The sequence below is a fragment of the Bombus huntii genome, chromosome 1 (assembly GCF_024542735.1).
Source record: "Bombus huntii isolate Logan2020A chromosome 1, iyBomHunt1.1, whole genome shotgun sequence".
NCBI lineage: Eukaryota > Metazoa > Arthropoda > Insecta > Hymenoptera > Apidae > Bombus > Bombus huntii.
Genome location: NC_066238.1, coordinates 2,449,133 through 2,469,375, shown reverse-complemented (window position 1 = coordinate 2,469,375; position 20,243 = coordinate 2,449,133). Strand labels below are relative to the sequence as shown.

General features: G+C 37.5%; 1 protein-coding gene across 9 annotated transcripts in view; it reads left to right on the top strand.

Moving 5' to 3' along the window:
• LOC126871333 (titin) overlaps positions 1-20,243 on the top strand; it is a 147,873-nt gene that overhangs the window by 120,637 nt on the left and 6,993 nt on the right. For 7 of the 9 annotated variants that reach the window (XM_050630050.1, XM_050630082.1, XM_050630067.1 and 4 more), the window contains 17 exons: positions 4,708-4,733; positions 5,043-11,406; positions 11,845-11,892; positions 12,183-12,296; positions 12,412-12,564; positions 12,871-13,234; positions 13,804-14,119; positions 14,600-14,888; positions 15,397-15,465; positions 15,574-15,706; positions 16,094-16,530; positions 16,954-17,223; positions 18,244-18,622; positions 18,834-18,988; positions 19,145-19,435; positions 19,554-19,695; positions 19,941-20,210. In XM_050630050.1, the coding sequence (XP_050486007.1) occupies positions 4,708-4,733; positions 5,043-11,406; positions 11,845-11,892; positions 12,183-12,296; positions 12,412-12,564; positions 12,871-13,234; positions 13,804-14,119; positions 14,600-14,888; positions 15,397-15,465; positions 15,574-15,706; positions 16,094-16,530; positions 16,954-17,223; positions 18,244-18,622; positions 18,834-18,988; positions 19,145-19,435; positions 19,554-19,695; positions 19,941-20,210 (9,820 nt within the window). Of the gene's footprint in view, positions 1-4,707; positions 4,734-5,042; positions 11,513-11,844; positions 11,893-12,182; positions 12,297-12,411; positions 12,565-12,870; positions 13,235-13,803; positions 14,120-14,599; positions 14,889-15,396; positions 15,466-15,573; positions 15,707-16,093; positions 16,531-16,953; positions 17,224-18,243; positions 18,623-18,833; positions 18,989-19,144; positions 19,436-19,553; positions 19,696-19,940; positions 20,211-20,243 lie in introns of those variants that run through there. The other 2 variants (XM_050630012.1, XR_007691624.1) reach the window with 2 other exon arrangements.

Below are 20,243 nucleotides of genomic sequence, written 5' to 3'. Positions count from 1 at the left end.
CTGAAAGCTCTTCCAGCACCGGAGTACGCTAAACCTGGAGAAGAAGAAGAAATACGCGAACAGGTAACCGTTACAGAAGAAGTAACGGAAGAAGGCAAACCTAAAAAGGTAACTAAAAAGAAGGTAGTAAAACGCAAAGGAAAAGAGCAACAAGTCACAGAAGTTACAACAATCGAAGAACAAGGAAAGGCTCCTGTTACGACTGTAATTGAAGGGCCCACTGAAGAATTGGTCGAGGAAATAATAAAACCATTGCCAACTCCAGAAAAAATTAAACCATTTGAAGAAGAAGAAATCCGTGAACAAGTAACTATTACGGAAGAAGTCACTAAAGAAGGTAAACCTAGGAGAGTTACCAAGAAGAAAGTTATTAAACGCAAAGGAAGAGAACAGCAAGTCTCTGACATTGTCACAGTTGAAGAACAAGGCAAGGCACCAATTACAACTATCACTGATGGTCCTACAGAAGAAATACTAGAAGAATCCATAAAAGCATTACCAGCTCCCGAATATGCGGAACCAGATGAAGTCGAAGAGGTTCGTGAACAAGTAACAGTTACTCAAGAGGTAACCAAAGAAGGTAAACCAAAGAAAACTACCAAGAAAAAGGTTATCAAGCGCAAAGGAAAAGAACAACAAGTTACAGAAGTTATTACTGTGGAGGAACAAGGCAAGAGACCTGTCACAACTGTCACTGAAGGTCCAGTAGAAGAAGTAGTTGAAGACATGCTGAAACCACTACCAACTCCAGAATTTGTCAAACCATCTGAAGTAGAAAAAGTCCATGAACAAGTAACTATCACTGAAGAATTAACCAAGGAAGGAAAACCCAAGAAGGTTAAGAAAAAGAAAGTAATCACACGCAAAGGAAGAGAACAGCAGGTATCTGAAGTAGTAACAATTGAGGAACAGGGAAAAGCTCCAGTTACAACTGTTATTGAAGGTCCTACAGAAGAAATTGTTGAAGAAACGATTAAAACATTATCAGGTCCAGAATATGCCAAACCGGGTGAGGAAGAAGAAATTCGTGAACAAGTTACTGTCACGCAAGAAGTCACTGAAGAAGGGAAACCAAGAAAGATCACCAAAAAGAAGGTCATTAAGCGTAAAGGCAAAGAACAACAGGTGACAGAAGTTGTTACCATCGAAGAACAAGGAAAGAGACCTGCAACAACCGTCACTGAAGGTGCCGTCGAGGAAATAGTAGAGGAAATGGTAAAACCATTACCTGCTGCAAAACGTGTGAAACCTACTGAAGTAGAAGAAGTTCGTGAACAAGTAACTATCACTGAAGAGATAACTAAGGAAGGTAAACCAACGAAAGTCACCAAGAAAAAGCAGATCAAGCGTAAAGGAAAGCAACAACAGGTTACTGAAGTAGTAACTATCGAAGAACAAGGCAAGGCTCCAGTTACAATTGTCACTGAAGGTCCAACAGAAGAAGTAGTCGAAGAAATATTGAAAACTTTACCAGCACCCAAATATGCTAAACCATCAGAAATCGAGGAGCTTCATGAACAAGTCACTGTGACCCAAGAAATTACAAAAGAAGGTAAACCAAAGAAAACAGTTAAAAAGAGGGTTATCAGGCGTAAAGGGCCACAACAGCAAGTAACAGAAGTTGTCACAGTCGAGGAAGAAGGAAAAGCTCCTGTCACAACCGTAACCGAGGGACCTGTTGAAGAACTGATTGATGATGTAATAAAACCACTTCCTGTTCCAGAATATGTGAAACCAACTGAAGTTGAAGAAGTTCGCGAACAAGTGACTGTCACTGAAGAAGTTACTAAGGAGGGTAAACCTAAGAAGGTCACGAAGAAGAAGATCATCAAACGCAAAGGAAGAAAGCAACAAGTGTCTGAAGTTGTCACTGTCGAAGAACAAGGCAAGCTTCCAGTTACAACTGTTACTGAAGGTCCTACGGAAGAAATAGTTGAAGAGACACTGAAAGCTCTTCCTGCCCCAAAACATGCTAAACCAGGAGAAGTTGAAGAGGTCCGTGAACAAGTTACAGTTACGCAAGAAGTGACAAAAGAAGGCAAACCCAAGAAAGTCACCAAAAAGAAGGTTATCAAACGCAAGGGAAAAGAACAACAAGTGACTGAGATGGTAACCGTAGAAGAACAAGGAAAGCGACCTGTCACAACTGTCACTGAAGGTCCTATTGAAGAAGTTGTCGAAGAAATTGTAAAAGCACTTCCTATTACAGAAAGTATAGAACCTACAGAAAAGGCGGAAGCACCCGAAGAAGTAGAAGTGACTGAGATCGTTACGAAAGAAGGCAAATCGAAAAAGGTCATTAAAAAGAAAGTTCCTAAGAAAGTTCTTATATCTGAAGAAGAGAAGATCGAAGCACCTGAAGCTCCAGAAATTCCTCTAGAAAAAACTAAGAAGAAACCTGTCAAGCTCCAACGTATGAAAATAACCAAATTCGAAGCCACAAAACTCGAAGTTCAAGAAGTATCGGTGGATAAACCTCAGTTCGCTCAAATTAAATTACGCAAGACTCCAACTGTGAAACGCCCAGTGGAGAAAAAAGACAAAATTCCTCGCGTTCTTCTTCGAAGTCGAATTACACCTATTGAGTGGCCTCCAGCGATAAAACATTTGAAGATCGACGAGCTCGAACCAAACGAGGTCCAAAATGGTATCTTATCTCGCAACATTGAAGAAGCTGATAAGTTACCAAAACCAAAGAAGAAGAGGATCAAGCGCATAGAAAAAGAAATAGCAAAGCTTGAGAAGTTGGATCAGGAGTTCGAGGAGTTAAAGAAAGAATTACCACTAGAGAAACTTGAAGAACCTGTACCAGAAGTAAAACCAGAGAAGAAAGTTAAAAAGAAAAAACCTGTTGAAAAGATTGAAGGTGAGAAACCTCAGTTGATGAGGATCAGTATCAAGGAACAGAAAGCAATTAAACCTAAGATCGAAGAACCGGCTACTCCTTTATTCGCGCAAATTAAACTAAAGAAAGCTCCTGTTAAACCGAAGAAAAAAGAAGACAAGGATGAAAAGTTCCCTAAAATTCTTTTACGCAGCCGTATCACAGAACACGAATGGCCACCGTCGATTAAATATCCAATTATAACCGAACTTGAACCTAATTACGTACAGAATGGTATTCTATCCCATACCATGGAAGAAGCACTGAAATTAAAGAAGATAAGACATAAGAAGGTGAAACTTCCAGAGAAAGAAATAACAGAATTAGAGAAAGTGGATCAAGAATTTGAAGAATTGAAGAAAGTTCCATTAGAAAAGGTAGAAGAAATGGCACCATATGAACGTAAACCTAAACCAGAAAAACCTGAAGAAGAAAAACCGAAGAAATTGAAAATAGGCAAAGGAAAGCCGCGGATTGCAGAAGAGGAGAAACCAGAGACTGTGAAACTGAAGAAGATACCAGAGAAGGTTCCAAGTGTTTTAGAAGAAGAGGCTCCCGTTCCAAAGAAAAAAGAAGAAAAAGAGAAACCAAAGAAAGAAAAAGAAGAGAAGGAATATCCTGAGTTAAAACCATTTGAACCTTATGAGATAGAAACTCCGGAAGTTGAACTGGAAGAAAGAGAGGTGCCAGAGTATCCTGAGCCGGGAAAGAAAGTTCCTAAAAAAGTTCCAAGCAAAAAACCAAAGAAAGAACGTAAAACACCAGCTCAGGAAACCGAGGCTATTCCAATAGTACCTGGTATTCCAAAACCAGAAGAACCGGAAGAAGAAGAAGAAATAAAGAGGAGAATTCCTGAAAGAGAAGCTCCAAAGGAGGAGCCAGAGAAAATCAAACTGAAACCTTGGAAAAAACCGGAAGAAGAGAAAGAGGAAGAGAAGAAGCCCGAAGATTATCTGAAATTCGTTCCCAAAGACGACGACATTATCGAAACTGTCGAGGTTGTTACAACCGTAATTACAGAAGAAATACCTGAAAAGAAACCGCGAAAGATCAAAAAGAAGAAAACCACGACCAAACGTGGTGACGAGAAACCACTAGTTGTTGAAGAGACAACGATACAAGAAGAAGGCGAAGAGCCAGTCGTAACTGTCGAAGAAATTGTCGAAGATAAACCAATGGTATTACCGATAGAATCGATTGTACCAGCCGCGCCTGTCGAAGAGATCAAAGAAGAGATCGTAACGAGCGAGATCGTGACCGAGGAAGGAACAAAGAAAACTGTACGCAAAAAGCGTGTCACCAGGAAATACGAAGGTAAAGAACAGGTCACTGAAGAGGTGACCGTGGAAGAGGAAGGTAAAGAACCATTAACAGCAACAATAGAAATCCACGAAGACACTACACCAGAAATACACGAAAAACCAAAACACAAAAGACCGATAAAACCTAAAGCTGACAAGAATGTGACAGAAGGTAAGCCTATTTCTTACGTATTACTATCATCTCATACAACTATATATATATACGTTTCATTCATTTACCAAATAGTGCATAAATATATTATACGATGTAAACAGAACAAGATACAAAGACATGATGGACAAATATACTTATATTTCTATACTTTATACATGTAACATTGATCAGTGTATCTGTTGATGAGCTATTGGTATATATATATTGGTATATATATATATATATGCTTTCTATATCGATACTTCGTTTATTCGTTAATGGTTTGTTAAGTGGTTTCTGCCATAAAGAAATGCTTAATGTTGAGAATATTTGTTAAGCAGATCTAAAACATTTTGTTCTTTTCACAGATATTACGGAAGAAGTGGTTGAAAAGGTAGGATTTATGACTGATCGTAAGATTGTTTTATTTGGGTAGGTCATCTCATAAATAATGTAATTTTTAATATATGTATAGATTAGATGAAAATAATCGAGTATTTATTAGAAGAGTATTTATTAAGGGGAGATTATAGTGTAACAAGAAATAAAAAACGAAACTAAAAATAAAAATTAATTCTTTCCATGCATCAAAAATACAATAATTCAAAAATAAAAAAGCACATTACTTATGAAATGACCTACTAAAATGTCTAAAATTAATAACACAAGTACAAATTACTTATTTTTTTTAATGAAAAAACAGGAAATCATCGAGGAAGTCAAACCTATCAAAAAGATCATCAAGAAGAGGAAGCCAGTGCCGGGTAAAGATGAAGTAACAGAGGAAGTCGTGGAAGAGATAATAATAGAGCAACCACAAGAAGAAGAAGCCCGACCAATCATAGAAGAAGTAGAAACAGTGACGATCACTGAACACGATGTACGAAAAGCTCCAAAGAAGAAGAAGGAGGTGATCATCAAAGAGGAAGAAGAGATCTTCGAAACAATCGAAACACCCACTCAGAAAATAATTCGAAAGAAGATTCGTCCAATGAAGAAAGGAGAAGAAGAGATCGTGGTGGAAGAGATAATTCAGAAGCCACTAGAAGAAATAACCAAAATGGAAGAAGAACAAATAGTAGAAGTCGTTGAGACACCCACTAAGAAAGTAGTAAAAAAGAAGAAAGCCATAGTGAAAGATGACGGTGTTCCTGAAGAGATCGTTGAAGAAATTATTATCGAAAAGCCACAGAAAGAAAAAGCGAAACCTAAGGTAGAAGAAGGAACAGAAACGGTTAAAGTAACAAGGGTTGATCTGAAGAAAGCACCGAAGAAACCTGAAGAGATAGTAGAAGAAGAAGAAGAAATTATTGAAACCATTGAGACACCAACAAAGAAGATTATTCGAAAGAAACCTAAAGATAAGAAGGAAAAGGTAGTGGAACAAGTTATACAGAAGACCATAGAGGAAGCAAAAGCCATGGAGGAAAATGAAATCGTAGAAATCATTGAAACACCAACGAAGAAAATAATCAAGAAGAAAAAAGCTACAATCACAGAAGGAGAAGCTCCTGAGGAACAAATCGAAGAAATCGTGATTGAGAAACCTGTTAAAGAAAAAGCCAAAAAGAAGATTCTACCAAAAGAAGGTTTAGAAATCACTGAAATTATTACCGAAACTTCTGTCGAGGAGTTACTTGAGGAGAAGGCTAAACCTGAAGAAGCCAAACCCTCGGAAGTGGAAGAAGAAAAGGCAGAAGTTACTAAGGTAGAAGTAAAGAAAGTTCCAAAGAAGAAGAAGAAACCAGTTACAGCTCTTGAAGCCGAAGAGAAGGACGAAGCTGTGGAAGAAATAAAACCTGAGGTACCTAAAGAAGAAAAGGCGGAACCAGCTGTTATAGAGAAAGAAAGTGTTGAAGTGACTGAAGTGATTTCTCAAGTGACCACGGAGGAACTTCCTGAAGAGATTAAACCTAAGAAGAAGAAGGCTACTGAGGTTAAGGAGATAGAAGAACAGGTGATCAAAAAAGAGGTTAAAGTGAAGGAAGCACCGAAAGAAAGTGTGTCTGAAACTGAAGAACAGCCAGAGGAAGAAGTACAAGAACTTGTAACTGAGAAGCCAAAGAAGGTTAAAGCCAAGAAAGAAATTACGCCTCAAGATGGTATTATAACCACTGAAGTTATTTCTACAACTGCGGAAGAAGAATTACAAGTGCAGAAACCAGAAGAAGATAAGGCTAAAATAGTCGAAGAGAAGGAAGAGAAAGCAGAAGTAAAAGAAAAGAAGGTTACTGTAAAGAAGGCTCCTAAGAAGAAATTAACACCGAAGGAAGCTGAAGAGGAACAAGTGGCGGAAGTTGTGGAAGAGATTACAGTGGATGAACCAAAGAAAAGGAAGGCTAAGAAGACTGTCCTTCCGAAGGAAGAGTTACAAACGACTGAAGTGGTTACTGAGATTACTACAGAAGAAATAAAAGAAGAGAAGCCAAGGGAAGAGAAGGCTGTTCCTAAAGAGGAAGAAAAGATTGAAGAAGAGGCAACGGTTACCGAGGTTTCTGTGAAAAAGGTACCTAAGAAGAAGAAAAAGGAGGAAGTTGTGACGAACGGTGAAGTGATTGAAGAGAAACTGAAAGTGAAGGAAATTCCTGAAGAGAAACAGGAAGTAAAGGAAGAAGTAAAGGAAGAAAAACCAGAGGAAGTGAAAGCAGAAGAAGAAAGAGCAACGGAGGTGGAAACGGAGGAAGAGAAACCAAAAGAAAAACCAAAGAAGAAGAAAATCACCGCAGAAAAGAAACCCACCGTTGTAGAGGAAGAGCAACACGAGGAAAAGATAGAAGAAATACCAGAAGAGAAGCCAAAGATGGTCAAAGCCAAGAAGGAGATTATTCCACAGGATGCCGTTGAAACCGCAGAAGTTGTTCCAGAAACTGTTGCTGAAGAAACGCCAACAAGGAAACCTGAAGAACGCAAGGCTGTACCAGTCGAAGAGAAACTGGAAGAAGAAATAGTAATAGAAGAGGTTCCTATAGAAAAAGCTTCGAAAGAGGAAGAGGAAGAAATACCGGAAGAGAAACCAGAAGAAGTTCCTGAAAAACCAAAGGAAGCAAAGGTTGTGAAGAAGAGAAGGAAGAAGATAGTGAAGAAAGATGAAATCGAGGAATGGGTCGAACCGGAGTACGAACGACCTATACTGGAACCCATGCCTGAGAAGATTCAATGGGAACCAAAGAAAAAGAAAGAGAAGAAACCTTTACCAGAATCTTTGCAAAAATTGGTCCCTCAAAAAATCGAAAGAAAAGAGATCAAACCCACGAAGCTCAAATACTCAGAACCGGTTGAAACCGTTCAGTTCGCTGCGATCAAATTGAAAAAAGTGGCAGTTTCGAAGAAGAAAGTAGTTGAAGAAGCCAAATTCCCGAAGATCATGTTACGAAGCAGACTTACATTCGTCGGTGACTATCCACCTGAAATTCAATATCCAAAGGTAACAGAACTAGAAGAGAATCCGGTTCAATCTGGTATTCTGTCTAGAAACACCGAGGAAGCTCTGGAAGTGCTGAAGCGAAAGGTCAAGAAGGTTAAACTTCCTAAGAAAGAAATTGCAGAATTGGAAAAATTGGATCAAGAATTCGAAGAATTGAAGAAGGTACCTTTGGAGAAAGTGGAGGATAAATCGATATACGAACGTCCACCGAAGAAGCCTGCAGAAAAACCAGAAGAGCCACAGAAGTTGGTCGTTGGCAAAGGCAAGGTACCTGAAGAAGAAAAAGTGGAACCTGAAAAGGTGAAACTAAAGAAGGTTCCCGAAAAGAAACCAGAAGAAATCGAAGAACCATTGAAGAAACCACCCAAACCAGTACCTGAAGATGAAGTGAAACCAGAGAAAAAAGACAAACCAAAGGTGAAATTAGAACACGATGAGTTAAAGCCTTTGGATTTCGAGAGACCAGAACTGGAGAAATATGAACCAGAGAAATACGAAGAACCAGAAAAACCAGCACCAGAGCCAGTTCCAAAACCATACGAACCAGAAGAGAAGAAGAAGCCAGATCAAGAGATCGAACAGATTCCGTTGATAAAGGGAAAACCGAAACCACAAGAGCCGGATAAAGAACCTGAAGTTAAGTTCAGAATACCTCAAAAAGACAAGCCAGAAGAGGAACCAGAGAAGATAACGTTAAAGGGTTGGAAAAAAGACAAACCTGAGGACGAAGGTGTGGAAGAGTTCCCAGCGAAGGAAGAAGAGGAAGCTCCTAAAGCACCCAAAGAAGAACTTGAAGAAATCACTGTGAAGCGTAAGGTGAAACCAAAGAAACCCAAAGAGAAGGTTCCTAAGGAAGAAGAGGTAACGCTGAAGGAGCCTGAAAAGAAGAAACCGGAAGAAGTTCCAGAAGTAGTAGAAGATATCACTTTGAAAAAGGAACCAGAAAAACCTATTGAAGAAGCTCCTGCTGAACTTACCATCAAGAAGCCAGTTTTGAAGGAGAAAGAAGTACAAGAAGAAGAAATAGTGGCTGAAGTGACGTTAAAGAAGAAACCGGAGAAACCTGAAGAAGTGGTTGAAGAAGCAATTGTGAAGAAGCCAAAGAAGAAGAAGCCCGTAAAAGAAGAAGAGGCTGTTGAAGTTACAATAAAAAAGAAAGAGGAAGTGGAAGAAGAAATTAAAGAAGACGTTGTTATAAAGAAGAAGCCAAAGGAGGAGGCGCCTGCAGAAGTGGTTGAAGAAGTCATTTTGAAAAAACCAGAAGAAAAAGCTGCTGAAGAAGTAACTGAAGAAATAGAGAAACCTAAAAGAAAGAAACCTGTGGAGGAAGAAGCTGCAGACGAAGTCACTATTAAGAAACCAGTTGTAGAAGAAAAGAAGGAAGAAGACGTTCCTGAACAGGTAACGCTAAAGAAGAAGAAACCAAAGGAAAAACCGGTTCCAGAAGAAGTAACCGAAGAAGTTACACTGAAACCGGTTCCGAAAGAAGAAGAAAAGGCACCAGAGGAAGTAACTGAGAAAGTGGAGATGAAGAAACCTAAGAAGAAGAAGCCAGTGGTTGAAGAAGCTGCCGATGAAGTTACTATCAAGAAACCAGTGCCAGTAGAAAAGGAAGAAGAAGAAATTATAGAAGAAGTAACATTTAAGAAGAAGAAACCAAAGGAGAAACCGGTTCCAGAAGAAGTGATTGAAGAAATTACACTGAAACCAGTTCCGAAAGAAGAAGAAAAGGCACCGGAGGAAGTAAGTGAGAAAGTGGAGGTGAAGAAACCTAAAGAGAAGAAACCAGTGGTGGAAGAAGCTGCCGATGAAGTTACTATCAAGAAACCAGTGCCAGTAGAAAAGGAAGAAGAAGAAATTATAGAAGAAGTAACATTTAAGAAGAAGAAACCAAAGGAGAAACCGGTTCCAGAAGAAGTGATTGAAGAAATTACACTGAAACCAGTTCCGAAAGAAGAAGAAAAGGCACCGGAGGAAGTAAGTGAGAAAGTGGAGGTGAAGAAACCTAAAGAGAAGAAACCAGTGGTGGAAGAAGCTGCCGATGAAGTTACTATCAAGAAACCAGTGCCAGTAGAAAAAGAAGAAGCAGAAATTATAGAAGAAGTAACACTGAAAAAGAAGAAACCAAAGGAGAAACCGGTTCCAGAAGAAGTGATTGAAGAAATTACACTGAAACCAGTTCCAAAAGAAAAAGAAAAGGCACCGGAAGAAGTAACTGAGAAAGTGGAGGTGAAGAAACCTAAAGAGAAGAAACCAGTGGTGGAAGAAGCTGCCGATGAAGTTACTATCAAGAAACCAGTACCAGTAGAAAAAGAAGAAGAAATTATAGAAGAAGTAACATTGAAAAAGAAGAAACCAAAGGAAAAACCGGTTTCAGAAGAAGTGATTGAAGAAATTACATTGAAACCAGTTCCGAAAGAAGAAGAAAAGGCACCAGAGGAAGTAAGTGAGAAAGTGGAAGTGAAAAAACCGAAGAAAAAGAAGCCCGTAGTCGAAGAAGCTGCCGATGAAGTCACTATTAAGAAACCTGTTCCTGTAGAGAAGGAAGAAGAGGAAATTATAGAAGAAGTAACATTTAAGAAGAAGAAACCAAAAGAAAAACCGCTAACGGAGGAAGAAGAGGTCGCTAAAGTGACTCTCACGAGACCAAAACCAGTGGAGGAAGAAAAGAAACCGGAAGAAGTAGAAATATCATTGAAAAAGAAACCGAAGAAAAAGCCAGTCGTTGAGGAAGAAGCTGCCGAGGTAACTATCAAAAAATTAATTCCTATCGAAGCGGAGGAGGCTCCTGAAGAGATTACCATCAAGAAGAAGAAGCCAGAAAAGAAACCAACGCCAGTCACGGAAGAGGTTGAAGAAACTGCCGTAACTATAAAGAAAGCTCGAGCTCCTGAGGAACCTAAAGAAGAAGAAGAAATATCGACCGATGTACAAATAAAGAAGAAGAAACCCGTACGTAAAGTTACGGAAGAGGTAGCTGAAGAATTAACGATCAAAAAGATCGAAGAAGTGGAACAACCAGAAGAAGAAGAAGAAGAGGTCCAAGAATTCACAGTCAAAAGGAAACCTCCAAAGCTGCCACCAAAACCTATCGAAGAAATCTACGAAGATGTTACTCTTCGGAAGTTACGTCCAAAGAAGAAACCAAGGCCAGATATCAAAGAAGTAACAGAAGCAGAGAATGTGACGTTCAGACCACGTTCTACGAAGACCAAAGAAGATGTAGAGCAAGAATTCAAGATCTCGTTGAACACTTACGAGGAAGAAGACATTTCTATGTCCGGTAAGGTTAAACTGAAACCTAAGAAACGACCGATGACGTACTCTGAAGAAGCAGGGGAAGAAACTATCAAAATTATGCAAGAAGTCGAAGACGACTCTGGACCAATTATAGAAGAGATCATAGAATCAGACGAGGAGGCTAGAGATGAATATAGTATAGAAGAATTAGAGACTGATGAGATGAGAGTGCCACTGAGAAGGAGAAAGAAGAAGGAACCAAGGCCATATAAGGTGGAAGATATCGAGGAAGGTGACGTGAGCTTAAAATTGAAACGCGAGAGGAAATATTCTGTGGAGGAAGCTGACGAAACGTTGGCGCTGAAGTTGAAGAGCAAGAGACGAGTTTCCACCTTCGACGAAGGTTCGAGAGGATTTTTCGATTTCCGCTTTCGCAGATAACGTTTAATGTGATGTAACGTGCTTTCAGCTAATATTAACGCGCTTCGTCAGACCATAAGGTGCAATTAGTGAGTATGCTTGTCCCTAACATCCTTCTGCCTCCGAAACGAAGCCTCGCCTACAATCTTCCGCTTCTTAATCCACTGCGAATGAAAAGCATATCGGTACTTCCTATAACGTACTTCAACAAAAAATCGCAGTAGAACGCTGTATAACGAATTTCTAGCGGCATTAGGCCTATTAGCGACATATGTATTCGTGATAGACGAGTATGATTGTATAATATCGTAAAATATATAGAATATATTGACGCTTCAATAGTTGATTGTATTAATAGATATCGGCTTGTGTGATTGATTTTGCTTACTTTTGTTATAATACTTTGTTTGACCCTTTACAGAAGAGGCCTCGCTTAGTATCACCAGAGAAGAAGACATTTCAGAGGAAGGTACGTTCATGTTCCAATAAAATACATTGCTGAAAACTATTTGAATCGTTTTTCGTATTATTTGGATTTTTATACACACTCTTTGCGTCTGTTCATTATTTTTTTTAATGTTTGGGGTTAAAAAGTTAATGTTTATCATATCAATAATATGTCAACCTATCAATCTTATGCAATTTCATTTCTATTCATATCGTTTATACTAGTAATCCTCTAATTTATCTATTTTTATTTTCATGTCATTCTTACTCCAATATTGATGGATAACGTATTTCAATAAATTGATGTTTTAGACGAAATCGAATACGTTGTACGCGATGGCGACACAATGTTCTCGATTTGCTCGTACGTGGCAGAAACTGACGAAGCCATCAACCTCGTCGAAGGAGAAAGAGTTTACGTTATCGGTAAGTTGATACGTTTCTACACGAAATGGTGCATCATTATATCGATGTAACTAGGTTAACGGTACTATTGTTACGTTCTGCCTTGATATCTTTATTTTTACGTTTCCTTTTTTAGACCATTCGAATCAAGACTGGTGGTTCGTGAAGAAACACCTGACGGAGGAAAAGGGCTGGGTTCCAGCGCAATATCTTCTCAACGAAGTGCACTATACTCTGTATTTGCAGCGCAAATTGCACGAGAAAATCGATAAATTACCAGTATTTGAAAGTAAGTTTATTCACACTTTACTAACTCACTAAAAACGGTAAAAATTTATCTTGATGAAAATTATTTCCCAATAATATTAAGTAATTATGAATATTCTCATTTTCTCACACACTTGATTAAATTACAAATTACCTAATTTTACTTTACGATCTCTGTAATTATTTCTTACGTTTTCACAAATTAACAAGAATTTGATTAACGCGTTAATTTGCATTTTAAACAAAAGAAAAGTTACGTTATCGTAAAAAGTACTAGCAGAAAATTCGCGTCACGAATATAATGCAAATTATTAATTAATAATCACAGAACCAGCGCCAGGGGAGAAGACATCAGCACCGAGGTTCATCGAAAAATTGCAGCCAATTCACACACCAGATGGTTACACGATCCAATTCGAATGTCAAGTGGAGGGTCTACCAAGGCCTCAGATAACTTGGTTCCGACAGACAGCCATCATCAAGCCATCACCTGACTTCCAAATGTACTACGACGACGATAATGTAGCAACTTTGATCATCAGGGAAGTGTTCCCCGAAGATGCTGGCACCTTCACCTGTGTCGCCAAGAACGCCGCTGGTTTCGCTTCCAGTACCACAGAATTAATTGTGGAAGCGCCTCTTTCTGATCATGGATCGGATCTTACTGGTCCATCCAGAAAGAGCCTCTCAAGGTACGCTTTTTCCCACTGGATTTTCCATATCTCTTTTTAGATATAGATTGGAAAATATTATTAATAATATCGCAAAACATTAAAATAAATTACTTGCATTCAATTATTAATTTCTTCATTCGAGGATATCTTTGATTATTTACTATTTCTATTATTTCAATATTATTAATATTTTCTCGAATTTTTACACAAATATAATATGCTATTTGTTGGATTAAGTATGTTTCCTTATTCTTAAAATTAGTGATAATAATAATTGAAAAATACGTAAATATTTTTGCTACGCCTATTGCAATTCTAATTAAATAATTATAATTAAAATATTAGGTTGTCCGAAAAGTGTCTTTCTCTTACAGACACGTCTTTTACAACGATGCATCTTTATACAAACGTGAAACCTAATCTGTCGAACGTTGTGATCTTTATTTTGATAGAACGAAATGGATCATACGTAATTCGATAAAATAATATAAAACGGAAAATCTTGTGCATCCATTGTTTCCTTATAAAACGAAAGAAACTTTTCGGACGACCTAACATGTGTTCTATATAATTGCAAATGTCTGCAGAGAATCATCTCTCGCCGACATCTTGGAGGGAATACCACCAACGTTCTCAAGGAAACCAAAGGCGAAATACGTCAACGAAGGTGATGATGTGATTTTGGAATGTCGACTGGTGGCAGTACCTGAACCAGAAATAACCTGGTACTACAAGGATACGCAGATTACAACCAAAGAGAACATCGTGGTTGCTACCGAGAGCGACATGCACATGTACTGCAGCGTAATTAAAATCACTAAAGTACAAAAGAAACAGGAAGGAAAGTACACTATCGTTGCTAGAAACAGGGAAGGTGAAGCTACTATAGAAATTCCTATGAAGGTTTGTATATAATAATAATAGTACTTCAATCGTGATTATTATTACTATTTGATAATTGCAATTTACTAGTTCTAGAGTATATTATTATTTCTAATTCGATAATATCATACAATTAATTCGAAATTGCTACGTAATTCCATTAATTTGTTAGGCAATTTCTTCTTCCATAATTTAATATTCGAATTGAAGGATTTTTGATAGAATATCGAATAGATGAAAATACAAATTTTAATCTTCAATAAAATAAATACTGCACAGATCGAATGCTTCTCTACTCTGCTAATTCGCAAATTTCGTTCTACTTAAATGTAGATGTTACTTTAAAAAATGTACACGAAAAGAATATTAAATTATAAATATTTTACGAAATGATTGTTACGCGGACTCGATTCTTCTCTAACTTGATAATTAAAAAATCGTTCCATTTGAATATGGTATACAGAGATATTGCTTCTCAAAAATTTCAATCTAATCGCACAGGTGAAGACTGGCAAACACGAGCCGCCAGAGATTCTAGAACCATTGCAATCGTACGTGATACGGGAAGGTGAAACCGTGGTATTATCGACACAAATCGTCGGAAACCCAGCTCCTAAAGTAACTTGGTACAAGAACGGTAAACCACTGAAAGGCTTGACTCCGAAACAAGATGGCCACGTGAATACGCTCACGTTGATTCAACCTCAAGTATCTGACACAGGGGAATATTCTGTGGTAGCTACCAACGATCTTGGCACAGCCGAAACGAAAGCTACGTTAACAGTTGAAAGTAAGAATATCGGAACTCGTAGTCATACTTTGCGCAGAATATTAGCTTCTTGCGATGAAAGCTTCTTGTTCATAATTATTCATTCGTAATTATTTGAATGGCATCAAAGGCTGATGAACCGTTTCAATCGAAGACACCAATGACTTCTAATCAAGCCGATTTCTATTGGGTTGGCAACTAAGTGATTGCGGATTTTGTCATTACCACCTAACGGCAAAATCCGCAATCACTTAGTTGCCAATAATAATAATACAGAATCGAAATAGCGTTCGTTGTTTCAATGAAGAATTCAATGAAGACTTTAATTAATTTTTACAATAGAAACAAAGTAAAATGCAAAATGTGTATCGTTCGAATAATCATGCGACAACGTATCAGGAAATTGATTCGATACGTGTCGTAATGAGACAAATTTTTCTAACAATGCTCATTAAATTTAGATTAAATAATATCGCATTACGCTTGTACATATTAATGCTGCAACATGCTTCGCTACATCATTTTTCAGTAAACTTGAAGCCTTCCCTGACCATTAGCTTCCAGCAACAAACATACGAACAGCACAGTGTATCGAAGGGTAGGATATGCTTCTGCTTGCGTTAATTTGTTGTGTATTTGCAATAATCTAATGACGAAATTGTCTAAGTAATAGCGAAAAATGATATTTATCTGTGTACTCTTGTAGAAATACCTAGCGGAGCTCCGGAACCGCCACTCTTCACGGAACGGTTCCAAGAACTCACCGTTCCGCAGAAAGGTACCTTCAAGTTGGTGGCGAAGGTTACTGGAAACCCTGTACCAGAAGTCACGTGGTTAAGGTATCATTAGCTACTTTATTGTTTCCAAGTTTGCGTTATTTGCTCTTTGTGAAATATCAAGATTTTTATTTTTTGCTTTTTTTTTAATTCAAACCTCAACACATATCGTTGTACCTGAGTAGTGAAAGAACGATGAATTTATTGAATTTCTTCGACTTGTATTCTGTTTCACTTCTAAAATATTTTATTGCCGTTAAATGATCAAAATAACCAATTTATTATTTCTCGTGGTAATTTTATGGACAACGGTGCACTGTTAGAGATTTGAATAATTTCCGATAAAGCAGTCATTTTCACTGTTCCATTTTAATTTCTTTCGAACACGTATTATATATTTTAGTCATTGGTATAAATCAAAACACGTTTTAATAACTTACTTTTCGACAGAAACAACAAACCCTTGGAGAAATCACCGAACATCACAGAAACCTACGATGGCGAGAACATCGTACTGGAGATCAGAAACGCGGATTCAGAGGTAGACGCAGGCGATTACAAGTGTGTGGCGAGCAATCCAGTTGGAAAAGCGTCTCACGGTGCCAGAGTGACGGTAGACGTGGAAAAAGTAACATTCACCAAGACTCTGGAGAAGGAAGTCGTCATCGACGAGTACAAGACCTTGGAACTCACCTGTGAAACATCGCACACCGTGTCTACGAAATGGTGGCACAACGACCAGGAGATCAGTGGAATGGATCATCGCGAGATCATTCACGAAGGACGAGTGCACAAGCTGGTGATCAAGAAAACGAATCCTACGGACGAAGGAACTTACAAGTGCACCGTGAAGAATCAATCGACGTCGAGCAAAGTTACGGTAAAAGGTAAGAATCGCTGTAAATAATATATAAATAACAATAAGAATCTCTACGTCACTGTAAATTAAACATTTGAATCTACAACCATTGAATGCAATTATTAGGATTAGGTTTACAGCGATTATCAGACCGCGAATAGATATTTATGGAAATTCATATTTTTATGGACGCGATTAAAAAAGTAGTCTCCAGGTAGAGATTTTTTTATTTATTAAATGTTATAACGAATATCTTATATACTTTTGCACGTTATGTGTAGTTTGTGCATTTTTTGCATCTTTAAATTTTCCACAAACGCATAATTACATAGATGGTAAAAAAAATGTATAAATCCGTGACGATTATTAAAGGAAAATATTACGATCAATTTTACAGCGATTCGCTGAAGAAAAAGTATGACGCGTAGGTAATTGAAATTTAATGTTACAGCCACGAAACCGGAATTCGTGAAGAAGTTACAAGACTGCGAAGTAAAGGAACGTGACGTTGCCATTTTGGAGGTTGAAGTTACATCAGCGACAGCGGACGTTAAATGGTTCAAGGATGGCGAGCCTCTGGGACCAAGTAAAGAGAAATTGGAATTTGTTAAAGAAGGTACCGTTAGGAAATTGTTCATTAGAAGCACATCCGTCCATGACGAAGGAGAATACACGTGCAGCCTTATCGATCAGAAATGTTCAGCGGAAGTCACCGTCATTGGTAAATATTATTAATTTATTGTACTGAATATATTAAAACATTTGTTTAAATGTATCTATCATAAAATTCGTGAAACCTAACCAACTATCACTTGGATAATTTAGAATTTGTCATTTACCTAGTTTAGATATATTTACATAAATGGTACTTGGTACAGTAGCTACAAAATATATTGGCACTCCAATGTGTTCATTAGAGCATTTGTATGCTAGTTAATTTGGCCCAAGTATTTTAAATTTCATATCATTTAGTAGCACTTTCGTACGAGTATAAAAATTTGATACTATTGGGTTGGCAACTGAGTGCGGATTTTGTCATTAGGTGGTATTGACAAAATCCGCACTCACTTAGTTGCCAACCCAATATAAAAATGAAACATACAATAAGAATCTGATCAGAAAACATTTCATTACAAAGTAAAGGTGTGAACCAATACTTTTTGTAGTCACTGTATATCTAATTATTATACCTAAGATACCTCTATATATATTATTTCATTTTTATCATAAATATATTCTTTTTATTATATATACAAGCTGGTTGGTAACTGGTGGTACAAAAAAGAAGTCGGAAATATAGAATAAAAATTCTTTTTTTAATTTTTCCATCGAGACAACGATCTACAGTGAGATCCGTTATAGCGAGACGCGATAAAGTGCACGCGTACCGAGCGAAAATTCAAAGTCGATTTTCTCGAAAACAAAGCCTCAAACGAAAAATTTTTATTCTATATTTTTGACTTCTTTTTTCGCGTAGAATCACCCCCTTTCCGTTTGTACCTCCAGTTACCAACCACCCTGTATATATTTGTCAAAATCCAAAGTCTTATACAACAACAACAATTTATAATTGTCGTTTCACTCTATGAAATAGATGCAATCTGTGATATAAAAAGTCCAACATCTAAAGATTAGAACTGCACTTAGAAAATTTACAAATAACAACTACTATTTCACGAGTATTAAATTAAATGTATTATTAGATGTACTATTTACCATCTTTTCTTACAAATTATCGTAGAATTACCACCGGAAATTATTACGAAGATGCAAGATGTGACAATAGCAAGAGGCGAGAGGGCAACGTTCGAGATAGAATTAACAAAAGGAGATGCGTTGGTTCGATGGTTCAAAGATGGACAAGAGTTACAATTTTCGGAACACGTCCGATTGTCGATCGATGGCAAGAGACAAAAGCTGAAGATCTACGATACGGAACCGGAGGACGCAGGCGTTTATTCCTGCGAAGTCGGTGAACAAAAATCAACAGCCAAGTTGACCGTAGAGGAACCTGGCGTAGAATTCGTCACTAAATTACCGGATGTCACCCTTGTACCATTGAACGCAGATGCCGTTTTCGTTATTGAAATATCACGCGACGTTCCAGTCACGTGGATGAGGTAGGATAAAATATTAATATAATACATGTGAATAAATAAATAATTATTTAGATAATGTGTATAAATATAATGTTACGTCTTTTATATAACGAAAAGCAAATTTGTGTATTACATTTTAAAATAGATAATTATTTCGAATATCGATATATACAAATGACTATAATTATATCGAATTAAGAGAAAAATAAAACTTGACGTAATGACATTATAGGAAAACGGAAGTTCTTAAGGAATCGTCCAAGTACACCATTATAGATGAGGGAACCGTGAAGAAATTGATCGTGAAAAAATGTACCGCTAAAGATATCGCGGAATACACAGCTGCGGTAACGAACGTGAAAACATCATCGAAATTAAGAGTCGAAGGTAATGTTCAGATTAAATATCTGCCAAACGAAATTAAAGAAATGTCTGTATTTAAACGTTTTAAAAAATTTGAGAAATTTATTCAACGACAAAATTTATCGCTATTAACGATCGATAATGTTTAACTGATATTATCGTTCGTTTAAATTTTCACAGTTATGGAAACGGCGCCAAAGATTAGTCCGGATACACCAAAGAAGTACAAAGTAAGGAAAGGCGAAGACGTGGAAGTAGTCGTGAAATTCAGCGCAACGCCAAAACCAAACGACGAATGGACAGTGAACGGCAACGTGGTTACAAAATCGAAACGAGTCGTGCCATCAATCGGTGAAGAATCCGCGGTATTAACAATCAGGAAGATCCAAGAAGAAGATGTTGGCGATTATACTTTGAAACTGGTGAACAACGTCGGAGAGGCTACCATCGAGATCAACGTCGTTATCGTCCGTAAGTATTTTTAACAATTTCAAGATAATTTTTAGAATATTTCATCTTCTTTGTTTTTTCATTGTACGATACATTTTTATTGAGAAATTTTGTTCTTACGTTATCTGTGTATTTACAGAGGTACCGAGTGCACCTGGAGCACCAGAACCATTGGAAGTAACTGAGGATAGTGTTACGCTTCACTGGAAGAAACCAGATTCAGATGGAAACTCGCCCATCGTTGAGTACATTCTGGAGTATCAAGAAAAGACTGAAGCTACGTGAGTATATTTTATTAAACGGGAAAAGGCTTGAATAAAATATTCGAATAGAACAATGTAGGAATGACTTCCGAGTAGAATATTTGAATAAAAAGAGTTAGAATTGATTTGTGAAGAAAATATTCAAGTATACAAAAATATTTAATTAAGAGCAATACGATGAAGCTATAGTAAATCTTGATTGATGTTTTTCAGTGGAATAATAGATATGAGTTATGAAATATATTTATCTTTTTAATTTAAAGGTGGAACAAGATTACAGAGACTATAACAGAAACAACACATACGGTAACGAAATTAACCACGAACAAGGAGTACACCTTCCGAGTAACAGCTGCAAACGAGGCTGGACCAGGTGAAACATCACCAACTTCTCCGTACATAAAGATAACAAAACCATCGGCTGCAGAACCACCAGTTCTTCTAGAACCTCTGAAGAGTGTCATCGTTGGCCTTGGAGAAACAGTCACCCTATCTTGCGTCATTGGAGGAACACCGACGCCTCAGATTACTTGGTACGAATTTTCATTATCGAATCGTGTAAATTT